Source organism: Lithobates pipiens, unplaced genomic scaffold (genome assembly GCF_037356315.1).
Source record: "Lithobates pipiens isolate NorthernLeopardFrog02 unplaced genomic scaffold, aLitPip1_a1.2 Scaffold_22, whole genome shotgun sequence".
Lineage (NCBI taxonomy): Eukaryota > Metazoa > Chordata > Amphibia > Anura > Ranidae > Lithobates > Lithobates pipiens.
Genome location: NW_027507784.1, coordinates 247,840,934 through 247,858,424, shown reverse-complemented (window position 1 = coordinate 247,858,424; position 17,491 = coordinate 247,840,934). Strand labels below are relative to the sequence as shown.

The 17,491-nt window shown below is 41.0% G+C and overlaps 1 protein-coding gene across 1 annotated transcript in view; it reads right to left on the bottom strand.

Annotated features, from left to right (window-relative positions):
* The window catches only part of XYLT1 (xylosyltransferase 1), a 521,214-nt gene that overhangs the window by 143,315 nt on the left and 360,408 nt on the right, over nucleotides 1-17,491 (bottom strand). Inside the window, exon 5 of the mRNA XM_077448934.1 lies at nucleotides 15,015-15,095. Coding sequence (XP_077305060.1) covers nucleotides 15,015-15,095 — 81 coding nt within the window. The remainder of the gene's footprint in view (nucleotides 1-15,014; nucleotides 15,096-17,491) is intronic.

Here is a 17,491-nt window from a genome sequence, read left to right as displayed (position 1 = left end):
GAAAGTACCTGTTTGAATTTCCTTGCCATGTCACCATGATTGGAAATTGTTTAGGAAAAAAACAAAACGGGTTCTGTGCTGCCACTGAAAAAGTTTACTGTACACTAGAAATGGCAGTAGTCAAGCCTTTAAACTAAAAATTACAATGCAAGACTGCCCACAAATCAATTTTGAGGTGGCCGACAAACGTATTCTGCAATGACAAACTTGCAACTCTGCCAATGACTGCTGGTAAACCTGCTAAAGATACCTAGGATGCTGCCATGCATCTTAAAATTGCAATGCCTGGTGGTTTAAAAAAGCCATGCTGCAACTGTTCTTGCCGATGCTGACTGGATTTTTTTTTGCATCCTATGGTAGGACAACAAATTTGTCTGACACTTTGCACATGGTCATTCTTTGTAGATGGTTTGAGTTTAGTCTTTTAAGATTGAGTATGCCACTGGTGTTTCTGTTCTGTTTGTGGGTCTAGAATGGAGACTGGAAAAGATAGCTCCATGTACAAAAAAAATGTTTCTGTGCTATAAATGAAAAAAGACTGATAATTTTGAAAAAAAAATGAATTTCTTCTTTTCTATTATAACATTTAGCAAATAAGTATTTTTTATTCCTAAATTTGGGCCAAATTTTATACTGCTACATACCTTTGGTAAAAATAACCCAAATTAGTGGATATTATTTAGTCTGTGTGAAAGTTATAGAGTCTACAAGCTATGGTGCCAATCACTCAATATTGATCACATCTGATCACACCTGGTGTACTGAGGCCTATCTAATTTCTTGAGACCCTAACAAGCCAGGAAAGGACAAATACCCCCAAATGACCCCTTTTTGGAAAGTACACATTCCAAGGTATTTAGTAAGAGGCACGATTAGTCTTTTTGAAGTTGTCATTTTTTCCCACAATTCTTTGTAAAATGAAGATACTTTTTATTTTTATTTATTTTTTCACACCAAATTGTCATTATAACAGGTTATATCTCTCACATGGCATGTACATTACACAAATGACACCCCAAAATATATTCTGCTACTCCTCCTGAGTATGGCAATACCACATGTGTGAGACTTTTGCACAGCCTGGCCACATACAGAGGCCCAACATTGAAGTAGCACATTCAGGCGTTCTAGGAGCATAAATTACACATTTAATTTCCTTACAATTTTTGAAGGCTCTTCATATTTCTAACACATAGCATGAACATACCAGGAATTACACCCTAAAATACATTCTGCTGAGCAGAGGGTAAACAAAAGATTACCTGTGGTTTTAGTAGTGCAGTTGTCCACAGGAGGAGAGCCCTGATCCAGGCAGCAGGCAGGGACATGGTCAGCGACAGTGAATGTAATTGTCCAGGCAGCAGGCAGGAATATTGTCCATAGTCAGTACAGGCAGGGATACCACACATATACAGTCCAGGGTCAGTGCAAGTAGAGACATTGCCAGCAGTGTCAAAATATTGGTCCTGGTAGTAAGCAGGAACATAGACCAAGTAGCAGGCCAGGGAAGAATGGGGACGGGGGTAGAGGCTTCTTCCACCCAAATCTCTTTGAAGCCTCCAAGTCTCCAGACCCTAATCTGGGAATGAGAAAACTAAAAAAATTGTTTTCTTCATCCAGAAAAACATTTCTGGAGGCCCTCACATATGTGAAACCCCTGTGTTCTCAGTAGCATAGCAGGGTAAATGATGAGTCCAAAAGGCAGGCAAAAAATGTGGTCAAACGGTCCAGGGTCAGTTCCAGAGCAGGCAGAGGTAGGTACAGTTTAGCATTAGACAGAACTTGGTCATATAACAGGCCAGGGTCAGTTCCGGAGAAGGCAGAGGTATGTTTATCGTTAGGCAGAAGCTTGGTTGTATAACAGGCCAGGGTCAGTTCCAGAGAAGGCAGAGGTATGTACAGTTCAATGCAGTGGCATAAGGGGTGTGGAGGAAAATGACAGGAAATGAGAATTATGTTTACCATACTTCCCTAATAATGTAGAGAGGTATGGTAACGGCAGAAACATTTACCTATACTTAGGCCCAGTGGGAAGGACATTGTGGACAACAATACGTGGTGTCTCTACTAACTCCTCCTCTGAAGCACACCCAGCATTTCTTCTGACGTCTTTGACCTGTGGGGGATTTTCTCAGGAAAGTGGTGTTCGTGGAGTCTGCTCACGGAATCAGATATATCAATATTTTCCAGTGGGCCTTCAGGGTACAAAAGGGTGGATATTATTTGTTCCTAGTAGTGCAGATAGGATACGGGGGTTTCAGTAGATGTTTGGTAAATAGCATAAGTGTTATAAATGGCCAAACTGAAAAAATAAATGGACACTTTTTTATACCAATGACGGGATTTTCTTGTGGGAAGGTAGGGTTCAATCGTCTGATCATTGAAGTCCACTCCCCCATAAGCAACTTATAATCATAGCTACAAGCTGGTTTCTGGATTGGTCCGTTTCTTCTGGAGACTTCCACATAGGTGTAATTATGGATTGTTGGGAGCATGTGGACATTTCGTCTGTCCCTCCACTAGCTCCTGGTTCCACAAAGATGCCGCCTCCCCTTGTCATAGCCTTTCATTGGCAAGTTTTTGTGGGAAGCCCTTTCTATTGGCTCTTACTGTAACACATGCTGGGGTGTCTCTCCGGTGATGATTGCGGAAAAGGGGCAAGCTTGTATAAAAATTATCCACATATCCAAGGAGTGGATAGACAAGCTCCCAGACAACTTTGCCGCTGGCTTCAATATACTCTGGACATTCAGGGGGATGCAGTTGGGAGTCCTTCCCTTCATACACCTGGAAGGCGTAAATGTACCCCGTGGCTCTGTCACAAAGTTTATAAATTTTTACCCCACATCGGGCCCTTTTGCTTGGAATAAACTGTTTGATACCCAGACTGCCTGTGAATTTTACTGTATATTTTACTGTTTACTGAGTATATAACTGGGGGAATTTTTCAGAGAAATAATTTAGGAGTGGTCGAATTTTAAATAATTTGTCAAAAGCTGGGTCATTTCAGGGAGGGCACTGGGTGTCGTTATAGTGGAGGAACCGCAAAGTCATAAGGTATCTCGATCTTGGCATAATCAATGAGGAGAGTGAATTCCTCTATGGTAAGTTCTCTCCACTCAAAGAGATGGGCATAACTAGAGCCAGGGTTGCTTACTATGTGCTGCCATACATAGAGGTTGCACTAGGCCTAAGTCTTCGGTGAAAATCAAATGAAAAAAATCAAGCATGACAAAATCATCGGTGTTCACCTGGACACCTGGCTGGGTGGTAAAAAGGGGGATATTTGCTGTTCCGGAATTAGGAGGAAGCCACAGGGGGGTTTAAAGGGCACAGGGAAGGCTGGCATGGCCCCTATCCCTTTTGGGGCTGAGATGACACCCTATCGGTGCCTGGTCTTTGTTGCAGTGGCACTGCACTTGAGGTGGATGGCACTGCTCTCGAGGTGGATGGCACTGCTCTCGAGGTGGATGGCACTGCTCTCAAGGTGGATGGCACTGCGCTCAAGGTGGATGACCCTGCGCTGCTGGTAGTAGGCTGCTGCTCCACGCCAGAATGCTTTCTTTTCACAGGCACACGTTCCTCTTCAGATTCTATACTGGTGGCTGGTGAGGCTGCACTGCAGAGTACTGATGCACACTATTGGGTAGTGGCACTAATGAGTTGCACTGATGGTACGGTAGTGCCACAGATGGGCACTGATTGTAATGTAGTGACACTGATGGTACAGATAAGCACTGTGGTGGCAATGGTGGACACAGGCAGCACAGGTGGACACAGGCAGCACAAGTGGGCACAGGTGGGCACTGGCAGTACTTATGTGGCACTGCAGTGGTGCAGATGAGCACTGCTGGGCACAGGTGGCACTGGTGTGGCACTGGTGTACACTGTAGTGGCACTGGTGTGGCTCTGGTTGCACTGGTGTGGCTCTGGCGGCACAGAGGTGGCACTGGTAGGCACAGGTGGCACTTTTTAGGCACAGGCGGCACTTAGGTGGCACTGCAGTGGTGCAGACAAGCACTGATGGGCACAGGTGGCACTGGTGTGGCACTGGTGTACACTGTAGTGGCGCTGGTGTGGCTCTGGTTGCACTGGTGTGGCTCTGGTGGCACTAGTGTGGCTCTGGTGGCACAGGTGGAACAGATGGCACAGCTGTGGCACAGATGACATAGATGTGGCACTGTTGGGCACTGATATATATAAGATAACTCACAGTTGGACACTCGATAGCTCTCCTCTCCTCTCACGTTGCATCGTGTGAGTAGAGGAGAGCGATGAACTCCTGATGACCCTGTTTCCCTGTAATGTTTACATTTGTGATCGCTCCATCATTGGACAGAGCGATCACGTGGTAAAGGGCCGCTGTCATTGGCCCATTACCGTGATCCATGTTGCGCTGGGTCCCAGGTAGATAGATAATATAACAGAAGGGGGTCAGATGACAGAGTCTTGGGGGACCCCTATGGAATGAGGAAAAACAGAGGAGGAGATAGCTACCCTTGAACAGTTAACCTGAGATGATATCATTAGTCTGATGTGGACCAGAAGAAACATTTCCTAAATGACAGAACTGCTGCTATTTTATTACAGTGCTACTAATACTGCACATATCAACTAAACTAGTACCAAGACTAGTACCAAGCTATAGTGCCGGATATAGTTAGAATACTAAATGTTGAATATTACCATGAAAAGTAATGCACATCAATTTAGAGGCGAGGATTGTAACAGATTAAATCAATATGTTTGAGGTGCCTGACAGCTCTTTAATTGCCCAACTTGAATACTTCTTCATCGTAATGCAGCAAGCTGGAGTGCCCTATGCTTGCATTTTGCATTTCCCTATTAGCCCATGACCGAGGTGTTTTTACTTTAATCATTTACTCTCATAATCTTTTTTTGAGTGACAGGTGTACTTTAAATAAAGAAGTATAACCATCTTAGGCAGCTTTGTTGCTGTACAGTTTATGACATTACATCACAATGACAAGAAAATATATTTGGATCAATCAGTATAATTTTCCAGCTCATTCTGAGCTAACCATAAACACAATTACACAGACCGTTCCTTCAGGATCTCTATTGAAGTCTTTGTTACCACTAGACTTTTTAAATGTTGTTAATGTAATTTCCATCCTTATACATGATATGCTTTGCATTCTTTCTCTGTAATAATTGATTATATGCTGCTTACTACAGCTTAATCTCAGATCAGCATTAAACATGTCTTTGATACCCGTTGTCCTATTCAAAATCATCTTTGTCTGACTTTTCACAGCATAGCTGAATGGCATTGATTGTAAAGCTAATACTCTAATCATCCATTTGCACTGCTTCTCTTGACAGCAGCTTAATGAATAACACAAGCATGGTCACTTCTGTCTTCAATGGGTTTTCTATTTCAATTACTGTATATTTGAACATAAAGAGGTCCCCCCTTCTTGGTTTTGGTTTTGGCCAGGGGCCGCAAAGTCAGCCATTATATCATTTCATATGAAGCCATTTTTTTGGATTGAGCATTCAACATCTACCTGGTGAAGTGCATTTTAACTATTGCTAATGTTTTCCTTAATTAAAAGCATAGTTCACCTTCACCAAAAAGCTGCCTATGCAGATAGGGGACATCTATAGATAAAAACAAACCACGCGGCTTTGACCAAAGTGGAATAATGCCATTGTTATGGGTGTAGGCCATTTGTGTACCTCATGAAGTGTGACTGGAAAACTTCTAGTACATTGCTAGGAGAAGATGACTGTTACCTTTACTATTACAGTAGTGAGTGGTTTCTCTGATTTAAACCCCCTCACATGTGCTTTCTCGCTTCTGATTCAGTAACTATAAGCTTAGCGTTTGAGAGCTCACTCCTGTGATGGTGAAGGTGAGCCGTAACACTTCTCTTAGCAATGTTCTAGAAGTTTTCCAGTCATGGCTTCATGAGATACGTAAATGGCCTACAAGGGCATTATTCTGCTTTGGTCAAAGCTGCACAGCTTATTTTTTATCTACAAATGCCCCTTATTTGCATAAGCATTTTTTTTGGTAAAGGTAAACTAATGCCGTGTACACACGATCAAATTGTCTGGCGTACTTAGTCCGCCGAAACGCATTTCACCGGACAATTTGATCGTGGGTGGGCTACGGCTGACTTTTCCAGCGTAAAGTCCGGCGGACTTACAAAGTATTTTTGCAGTCCAATCTTTCCGCTGGATTAGGGTTTCAGCGGACAATACGTTCGTCAGTATGCTAGTCCGGCGGACTAAGAATGACGCATGCTCAGAAGCAAGTACGAAAAGGAAGCTATTGGCTACTGGCTATTGAACTTCCTTTTTCTAGTCCCGTCGTACGTGCTGTACGTCATCGCACTAGCAAACGCCGGACTTTCTGTGTGTCCGTGTGTGGCCAAGTCCGTTCGGTAGAAAGTCCGCCGGACTATCCCGCGGATTGTTTGCCGGACTAAGTATGCCGGACAATTCGCTCGTGTGTACGCGGCATAACCCTTTAAGACAGGAGAGTCCTTTAAGTAGACTGGATGTATGAAGAAACAAATGTACAGAGCTTCACTTAATTCACTAAGCTCATAGAAACTTCCCTTGGAAATAGAAAATGCCCCTGCAAAGTCAACAGTCTATTTGCATTTAGTCAAGCAAACCCTGAGGAACTATTACAAAAAAAGAGCCTAAAGCTGACTGCTGGGTGCATAGAATTACTAAATGTTACAATAAGTGCCAGAAAAATGTTCTTTGGCAAACAAGTTAAAGATGCCAACGTGTAAACCCCCCCCCCCCCCCCGTCCAATCATCACAAGCTCTTCATCTTGTGCTACAAAGACCAAAGACACACATTTAAAATGTTTATATATACAAATGGTAAAAAGCTTATGAATGGAAATGGAGGACCTAACAAAGATACTAGTTGCCCGGATGTCTCTGACATTTTTAAAAGTAGAGGTCAGCAATGGTAGTCTCCACATTTTCTCAGTAAATGTTTCCTATAAGACTCGATTTACTAGTCCAGTAGCTTGTTCAACAACAAACACTATAATATGTCAGTTCTATAGCTTGCTGATATAGTAAACATGGCTGCCAGTTGTTACTATCCAATTTAAAATGGACTTTTACAGACAGTTACATTAAAACACAAGATCTTCAATATGCTGTTATCTCATTTGATGCAGAATACATTTTAAAAATAACATCTTAAATGACCTAATGTTATACATCCTAACAGATTTGTCTATTCCTGGTAGTGTAATTGTAGCATATGAAAGCATCTAATTTATAGGAGTTACCCAGCTGCGCTATATTGGCTGCATCTTGTTTTACTGTTATTTTTCTCATTAAAGCTTACTCATATTGTAGGTGACTAGGGATATGTAAGACATTGCTAAGCTAGCAAAGATTATAATATAGAGGGATAAAATTTGATGTTCTTTGAGGCGTCCATTTTCTGCAACATCAAAATTATATCAGCTATAAAATAACATATAGTAGGACTGTCATTCTCTCTTTCTCTGGTAGCATTGAATGGGTTGTAAACGCTCGCATTTTTTCACCTTAGTGCATCCTATGCATTAAGGAAAACACCTGGCAGTGACCGCCCCCCCCAGCCTCCCATTGTACTTATCTGTGCCCCATATTTCTGTCGGCAGTGACGCACTGTCCCTCTCTCCACGGGGTCCCGGCTCTTGATTGGATAGATTGATAGCAGCGCAGCCATTGGCTCCTGCTGCTGTCAATCAAAACCAATGATGTGAGTGCTGGGGTGGTGCCTATGGATGCAAAATCTGGACTTGGGAGAGCGCCCACAAGGTAACCCCCCCAAAAGAGTGGATAGTGAGTACCTAGGGGGTAATTTGATGTGGAGAGGAGCCGTGAAGGCCACCGGGGGACCCCAGAAGTTGAGGTTTTGGGGCCACTCTGTGCAAAATGAGCTGCACAGTAGAGGCAAATATGATATGTTTGCTATTTAAAAAAAAAAAGAGCCTTTACAATCACTTTAAGATTAGAGCTGTTCCACCTTCTAAATAAAAGAAAGCTAGGGGGATTTCACTAAGGTTTTAACAACCTGCAAAGTGACTGGGAAAAGATCTTGAAGATGTAGTCTACCACAGCTAACTCATGTACACAATTTCTGTTAATGCATCCCATGTCTCAAGGAAATAATGTTGATCCTGCTGAGATGAAGGACCATTTTCACCTTTATCTTCGTCTTTTATCTGTTCTCGCTAAAATATTTATGGAAGGTGCTCTTCAACACGTCCATGGCTTTTTGTTTTTTTAGTAGAACAAGGCGGTTTGGAGTGAATGCAAAAAAAATTTCAATAAAAAGAGATGTTTTAATAAATAATGATAAAGAAATGTATGAATTCTAAGTATATTGAAGAGCAGCTAAAGTTAAAAAGTCAAAAGGTTTCTAAACAAAACAAATTGAGTACTCTCTGTGCTATTTTTTTATTTGCACTAACATCCAAATTCTCAGGACAAGCTTTTCCTGAAAATATTATTTTTAGTGCAAATAAAAAAGAAGTACGGACAACACTCAATTGTTTTTGTTGCAAGTGCACTAATGCAGCTACAATCACCACAAGCACTAAACGCATAAACGGAATAATTACTTGTCACTGTTACCCACATTTTCCATTACAGGTTTGTTAAGGGTGTTTTATATTTTAAAGGCAATGTATATATTTATATTTTTTATATTATTTAGCCGCGCTACCAATGAACTGTATGTGTACGCACATCTTGATGAAAGTGCATCAGAGATGCAGCATGCAGGACTTAGATGCCCTTTCATCATAATGCACATTCTCATAGATTTCAATAGTAGTGCGGCTAAAACGATGTGTAAAACATCTATAAAAACTCAATGGGCAACAACCACATACACGTGAACCTGACCTTACTCATCCTGCAACATAATAGTTACCCCCCATTTTTCTCATTCCTCCTGTTGCATAATTCAATACTAAACTGAATTCTGTTGTGCAAAATAGAAAAAATTTGCTAAGGCAGGAGTAAAGTGCTGGGAACTGATGTGCAGAGATTTCAGCACTGGAGTCACAATAGACTGCTCAATAGACAATTGGGCCGACTTTTTAAAGGAGTTTAGACTATTTACACCATAAATTGTGTAAAGATTCACTTCAAATATTCAATCATATGAAAAGAAAATTCCAGCTGACTTATTTTATCTGCACATGATTAGCTAATTGAAGTGAATATTTGCACAGTATTGTTATTGTGTGAAGATTCTTAACTCCTTTAGTAAGTTAGCATGAATGTATCATGTGAAGATTTCACCTATTTTATTAAATCAGTCCAAATGAATTATCAGTGTGATTATACCAATTCATTGCTCGATGGACTGGCTGGAGACATAGCGGTTTATTTACTCAAAATAGACTGTTCACTTTGCAAGGAAAGATGCACTTTTCAAGGGGCTTTTCACCAGAGCTTAGAAAATTATGTGAATCTCTGCTGACTTCCATGATCCAAATGTGTACAAAGAAAAAAAAGCTTTTTTTTACATTTTCCTTGCACATGATTGGGTATTCTTTGCAAAGTAAAATTTCACCACATTCCCTAAGCTCTAAGGAAAATGACCTTTCAAAGCGAGCAGCCTAATTTGCATTTAGTAAATCAAACCCACAGAGATGATAGATTTTATCTTAAAGATGAAATAGGTACACATTATGCTTGCCTAGACTTACAATTGAACTCTACAGCACCAAAAACAGCAAGCTTTGATTGTACTAACCGTTTAGGATAATTGTATATTATTAATGGTATGAGAATTCAAAAAAGTGACCACAACAAGGTCCTATGTATCAATTTATAAACAGGTCTTACATTCCATGAACAAACATGGCAATATAATAAAATAAAATTGTTGTGGAGACATTGCTACATCGCAGCCTCTTTCTAAGGGCTCAGAACATTATTTTGTGCTTGTTTGAAGTTAAAGTCTAATCTGCTAACATGTTGCCTTTCTTGGTTCCTAATAACCCCCCCCCATCTACATTCTAATACCTACCTTACTTTAGATCCAGTGACATCAATACTTTGTCACTGTGTCTGAATAGGCTATGCAGGTAGATCATGGCTCGTCAGATCGGCCAGTAGGGCGCTCTACATGAATTTCTGGAAACATCACAGACCCTGCCTCTGTATCTCCTTCAAGAGCACAAAGCCCTGATGTAAGCAGGTGACTCGCTCCATGGAGGATTTATGCAAATACCAAAATGTCTTCAAGTGTGGTTGTTAGTTTGGAAGAGTGGGTGTTCCTAGGCAGGCTGCAGTTGCATGCAGAACAATCTAGATAACACCCACGTGTAATGCTTAGCCTCCATAACTGAAAGTAGTGAAATACAATGAATGAAAGGGACAGGGACAGGCCAGAGATAGTAAGGATGGAGCAATTGGCATGATTTCCATCAGCCAGGAACTAGGACAGGCTTAATATGATTTTCTGCAGCTTATAAAGAAAAGTGTGACAAGCTGACTGTGTATAGTGAAAACAGAGTAAGAAATTTCACTACAGGAGAGGAGCCTATACAACTATGCAAGGCTGGTAAAGTTGGAATTCAGTTTTAAGGTCTTAAAGAGTAACAATGTAACCATTCTTGTACATAGAATAAAAAAGCTATTTATAAGCTGATACCTTATTGCGGTCAGCATTTTGGATTCTCACACATTTGGGGGCCTTAGAGGGGCCAAAGAGGTGATGACTTTTGCAACATGGCAACTAAAAGTAGGTATGTGCCTCTTTTTGTGAATAATTTAGTATTTTTACAATTTTTAAGTTTTTATCAAGGTTAGCAAAGCTGCTTTCAAAGCTCATCACACTATAAATCCTTGTTTCTTAGATCACTTTAGGTGACTTTTCAACTTGAGGGTGCCTAAAGCCATTACAGTCCCCCACATTTTTTGCAAGACTGGTGATTATCTAATGTCAGGGGACAAAAGTATCAGACAGGTTGGAAAACATTTTGTGAGCTTTTACAAAATTAGCTAAAGCTTAAACTTTTTCCATGGAGCTCCTTACTCCTGTCTCCACTGGTTAATTAGAAACAATAATGTAACTAAAGCATTTCCGTTCAAGGTAGGAATTAACACTGTGTAATGGTAAAAGTATTCATACATGTCTAACCACTCACTAATGTCTATATAAACTTTAAACTACATGTGAGATTTTGGTTTGGTAGTTGAGGTATCCAGTATATATATATTTTTTAAAATAACAAACATGTTTTACTTACCTCCATTGTGCAGTTTGTTTTACACAGAGTGGCCCCGATCCTGCTGTTCTGGTGTCCCATGGCGGCTATCTCGGCTCCTCCCCGCAATAGATATAGATACCTTGCAGGCGCGCTCCCATCTCATACACTCTGCGTCCATAGACACAGAGTGTATCTCTCGGACTTGCTCCCCAGCAGCCACGTCATTTGTATTTGACCGCAGTGCAAGCCAATGGCTTCACTGCTATCAATCTATCCAATGAAGAGCCGAGAAGAACTGGCCGAGAAGAGCGCGTTCTCGACACAGGACTTTCGAGGGCTCAGGTAAGTAAACCATGGGGCTGAGGGGCCTGTAACCATCAGATGTTTTTCATAGGATGCATTAAGGTGAGAAAAATGGAAGGTTTACAACCCCTTTAATTGTGAAATTCTAGTGATCGTTATGTGTTAAAGTGGTTCTAAAGATTTTTTGCATTCTTTGCATTAAGGTGAAAAACTTTCTGTGCTGCAGTTCCCCCCAGACCTCTCCTTTTTCTTACTTGAGCCCGATCCGATCCAGCTGCTGCCTCTCTCCTCATTGGGCAGATTGTCAATCAAATCCTGTGTCACGGAAGTGGAGGGTGGGGTAGAGTCCTGCTGTCTGTCAATGGATGCAGAAGTGGGACTCAGGAATGAGCATGCAAGGGTGTCCCCATGGAAAGCAGCTTAATGTGGGGTCACCTGATAAAGAGGAGGGGCTTGGAGGGCTGGTGGGGGACTCCAGAAGAAGACAACCGGGGCTGCTTTGTGCAAAACTATTGCACAGAGCAGGTAAGCATAGGCATGTTTGTTATTTTTATTACAAAATACACAAAGGTTTACAACTACTTTAACCGGTTCCAGACCGTTTTACACAGATATACTGTGGCAGAATGTCTCCCCTGGGTGAAATCTGATATGGGTACCGGAGGGCACACTGCACAGCAAGGGACACGATGCACGTGCATGATTGCTGCTGGCCATGCACGATCATGTGAACACACAAATCCCTGTGCTGTCAGAGAAGAGGAACCATATTGTTTGTCCCTACTAAGTAGGAAAAGCAATATGTCTCCTCTCCTAGTCAATACTATCCCTGGACAATTAGAACACACACAATTAACCCCTTGATCGGGCCCTAGTGTTAACCCCTTCCCTGCCAGTGACATTTGCACAGTAATCCTTGCATTTTTATGGCACTGATCGCTGTATAAATGCCAATGGTCCCAAAAAAGTGTCAAAAGTCTCCGATCTGTCCCATGCAATGTCGCTGTGCCACTAAAAATCAGATCACGCCCATTACTAGTAAAAAAAAACTCCATAAAAATGCCATAAATCTTTGCAATAGTTTGTAGACACTATAACTTTTGCACAAAGCAATAAATATATGCTTATTGTGATTTTTCATACCAAAAATATGTAAAAGAATGTATATTGGCCTAAACGGATAAAGACATTTTTTTGTTTTGGGGGGGGGGGAATATTTGTTATATTTTTTTTTTCAAAATGGTTGCTTTTTTTTTTGTTTATAGCGCAAAAAATTAAAACCACAGAGGTGATCAAATACCACCAAAAGAAAGCTCTATTTATGGGGAAAAAAGAACTCACATTTCATTTTGGCACAGCATCGAATGACTGCGCAATTGTCAGTTAAATCAACACAGTGCCAAATTGTAAAAAGTGCTCTGGTCAGGAAGGGGGTAAAGTCTTCCGGGGCTGAAGTGGTGAAGACAATCCAAGTTTGAAAAGGTGAATTCAGTATTTCTAACTGACATAAATCTTCCAATAATTGTACAATAAGACCCCTTTCACACCGAGGGCATTTTGCAGGCGCTATAGCATTAGAAATAGCGCCTGCAATCTGCCCTTAAACTGCTGCTCCATTGTTTCCAGTGTGAAGGCCTTTCCCACTGGAGCGGTGCACTGGCAGGACATCAGGAAAAGTCCTGCCAGCAGCTTCTTTGGAGTGGTGAAGGAGCGGCGTGTTTACCGCTCCTCCACCCCTGCTCCCCATTGAAATCAATGGGGCAGCGCTGCAATACCGCCGGCAAAACGCTGCTATTGCAGTGTATTGCGGGCAGTTTTAACCCTTTCTCAGCTGCTAGCGGGGGTAAAAGCAACCACTAGCAGCTGAAATGTGCTACAAATCCAATGGTAAAATGCCGCTAAAAATAGCGGCGTTTTACTGCCAACGCTATGGGCGGCTTGGTGTGAAAGCCATCTAAATACAAGAAATGTAAATGGTAATAAAGCTTGTTTGTAACTGACATATCAATCTTCCAATAATTGTACAATAAATACAAGAAATGTAAATGGTAATAAAAATGTTTAGCAGTCTGTAAGGCTACTTTAGTGTGGGATACTTACAGAAAAATATCTGTAAGTGCTAAAGAAGTGAGAACCAATGGTAATGCTTATCAATTGTTAACCATGCAGAATCATTCTTTGCACAGCTGCGTGTAGTTACCTGCGGAGCTTGTAGGCCACACTAAGGCCCCTTGTGCATGGGCATCATAATTTCACTGAGGTTTACTCAAGGGGCTAAAAACTGTGTCCAAAGACCAGAGTAATGTTGAGTATAGGCAAGTAAAAGTGCATAGTTGTATAGACGACTATAGAGGAGTACAATTCTTCTTCATTACCAGTATTGTAATATACTCATTTATACTCATGTAAACGTGCTTATAGACAAGTAAACACGTGTATGCAAGTAAATTGCTGCACTCAAATGAAAAGTTTTCTTTTTTTGTTTTACTGCTCTGCATTCCCTTGTGAAAGAGGCCTAAAGGGGATTATTATTCAAACATATCATCACAAAAATGACAGCATACCTCTGATCTTCATTTCCTTGCGATATATAGTCTGCTATGTTCCTCATAATACAACATAGGGACATTGCACACTAGCAACCGCCTGTTATCTTTAGAGGTGTAGCATGATATTACTGTGGGCAAGGCCTAATCATCTGATGTTTGTAAATTTGAAACCCTTGATGAAATAAGTCCAAAAAGGAGATACGAATGGGTGTCAAAACACCACCAGATTTAAAATACAAACCAATTTATATTTATACTTGCATTAAACAAAATAAGAAAGACAGTTATTATCCCATCATTTGCTCTCCACCCTTATACTGTTTAAAATTAAAAATGATAAAGAAGCCCATTTCTCACACATAATTTTTGTACTTTCTAGTGGAAAAGATTAATTTAAGGTGGTTCTAAAGGCAGAAGGCTTTTTTTATCTAAATGCATTCTATGCATTAGGATAAAAGAAACTTTCTGTGAATAGCAGCCTCCCTCTGCCTCCCCAATACTTACCTGGGTCCCATCTTGATCCAGTGATGTTGCACGAAAGACTCACGGTGGGTGACATTGGCTTCTGCTGCTGTCAAAGTCAATGAGCCAATGAGGAAAGAGAGGTGGTAGGGCCACGGCTCAGTGTCTAAATTGACACACAGAGCAGCAGCTCGGCTTGGGTGCCCCATAGCAAGCTGATTGCTGTGGGGGGCACTCGGCAGGAGTGCCAACGAGAGACCCGAGAAGAGGAGGTTCTGGGCTGCTCTGTGCAGAACAGTATAACATGTTTTAGCATCATACTAAAATCATAGACAAAGAATGAAAGCCAATGTAGTCTGGCAATGGCATTGTCTGCCACCCAATCAATTTTTTCTATGCATAAGCTTTTATAATCAGAATACTGAAGACAAAACCAAAAAGTATTAGTATAGCTTAGTAGCTTATCACTCAGAATTACCTTGCGTTATCTCTTCCATGTGACTTCAAAAAGTTCATATCACGATATTTAGAGAGGAAAGCCACCAACTGGTCATTTGTCCTGTAGAAACAGAAGATACAAAAGATAAAGTCAAAGAACGTCCTACTTGGAGCTGACTGATGTTTATTGGAGGTGCCTATTAGTTTACAAGGTTGCAATAAACTAGAACGAGACAAGCACGTTGCTGGTCTTGTAAACACAATGATGATTTATGGAATGTTTCACTACCAATTAGGCTGCCATTATGAATGCCCTGATGAAGTTGTCCTTGAAACACATTATAAGTTACTGTAACATCTATAACACTTAAAAGCTTTGCAGATCTGTTCTTCAGCTTTTGTACTGTACATTCTAAAGAGATCAATGGTTTCCACAGATACTATAGACTTTTTGAATAGTATGTAAGTGTAGATTGTAAAATAGAAAGACAATATATTGCTAAACCTTGAAGAACTTGTAAAATTAATGAGTTAAGAACTGAAACTGTGACATTCAGGAGGTCAAAGTGAGAAAACAGCACAGTCACTGGAATACATGTTTAAGCAGTTAGTACTCTGGTAATCTTGTTTTGAAAACAATGCACACTGAATTCAAAATTATGAGCATTTAGGAAATATGCTTAAACCTAAACAAGAATGTTCTGAGGAAACTAGAACCACCTGAAGGTCCATCTCTGAATCTGAACCAGATGAGGTAAAGCCCACTGCATAACAGTTGAAACTGCCAACAACCAAGTGGAGGTCACACAGCAACAACCTGATTTTTAAAAACCCCAACACCACACCACTCAAAGAAAACTCTGTCTGAACCATAGAGAGGTTAAGAACCAACAACCCACCAAACTACAATATTAAGTGAGAACAGACAATAAAAACGAGGTTAGCCACCAGGAGAATAGGTCCACAGAGGAAACCTCAGACAAAACCAGGTCCACAAACAATTACTTGCAACAATTATAGCTAGTCCAGTCTACATAGAAAAGTCTGAACCTTCCAATCCTATGCCTTAGAAGTTAGTTAAGTCAGTTAAGTTGTTTCTATGATAAAAAAAAAAGAGGCTGTCTAGCCAGACAACCAACTATTGCTAATACAGGTAATTCAAGATTGATAGAATTATCACAATGGAACAACCGAAAAAGAACTCAAGGGTATGTATAAAGTCAGCCTGACATCCCTACAAAGGTAGGCAGGGAGAAAGGTAGATTGCAAACCCAAGATTGGCAAAAAGGTGGTGAACACAAAAAACATCAACACAGCACCAAAAGGTATATCTGAGGTCTGACAGAAGAACTCTGTAGTACCTGTCTAACCTTGAGCATGGTTCTATGAATCTTCTGGACTGCCCCAATCCAGCAAAACTTCTATAGCTATAAAGTGGGAAGCAGGAAGTACATTCACCTAATCAGGGTAAAGAAAGAAAAGGTCTCAGGGCAGCCTTCCTCAAAGGACTCCTTGACAACCCCAAAAATAGGATCTATGCTCAGACAATCAGGTCTCAAAATGTCCCTCCAGATGTTCCTTATCCTTAGTAGGATGCAGCAACAGGATTCCATCTTGTGTTACCTGCTAATGGGGCACAGAGATCTCCAGTGATGGTTTCTGCCTGCTATGCAGATGATAAAAAGCACCAGGACTCTTTGAAAATGTGGTGTGGCTGTTTCAAGATGCATAATAAGGAGGCACTTGAAAAAAGATGGCCTGCATGGTTGAGTCGCCATAAGAAAGCCATTACTACGTAAATGTCACAAAGTATCCCGCTTACAATACGCCAAACAGCACAGAGACAAGCCTCAAACCTTCTGGCACAATGTGATTTGGAGCGATGAGATCAAAATTTAGCTTTTTGGCCACAACTATAAATGCTACATTTGAAGAGGAGTCAACATGGAGGTGGATCGCTGATATTTTGGGGATGTGTGAGCTACAAAGGCACAGGAAATTTGTTCAAAATTGATGGCAAGGTGAATGCAGTATGTTATCAAAAAATACTGGAGGAACATATGCATTTGTCAGCCAGGAAGCTTGTACATTCCAACATGAAAATGATCCAAAACACAAGGCCAAGGCAAGTGTGGAGGTGTGGCGCAGTGACATCTCGGGGGGCCCGCCCTTGGAGGTTTGGCTTGGGGTATAATGATACACAGCTGATCAGCGTTTTTGACTGATCAGCTGTGTAGTGTTGAATATTTAAGCATGGATTCACTGCAGGCTAGACAGGGGCTAGGAGATGGATGCTTTTCTAAGGTGCTCTTGGGATCCATGATTTGAACCCAGACTGTCTAGGTAATTTAAACTTTTTTCAGTCAATATCAAGATTTTCGGGTTTGATGTATATTTTACATTTACTCTAGATACCATATCATGTATATAGACAGGTTTGCTTTTCTAATTAGGTCTATTTTGGAATTTTTTATGACAGTATTTTTACCTACCAGCGGGTCTGCATTCATTGGATTC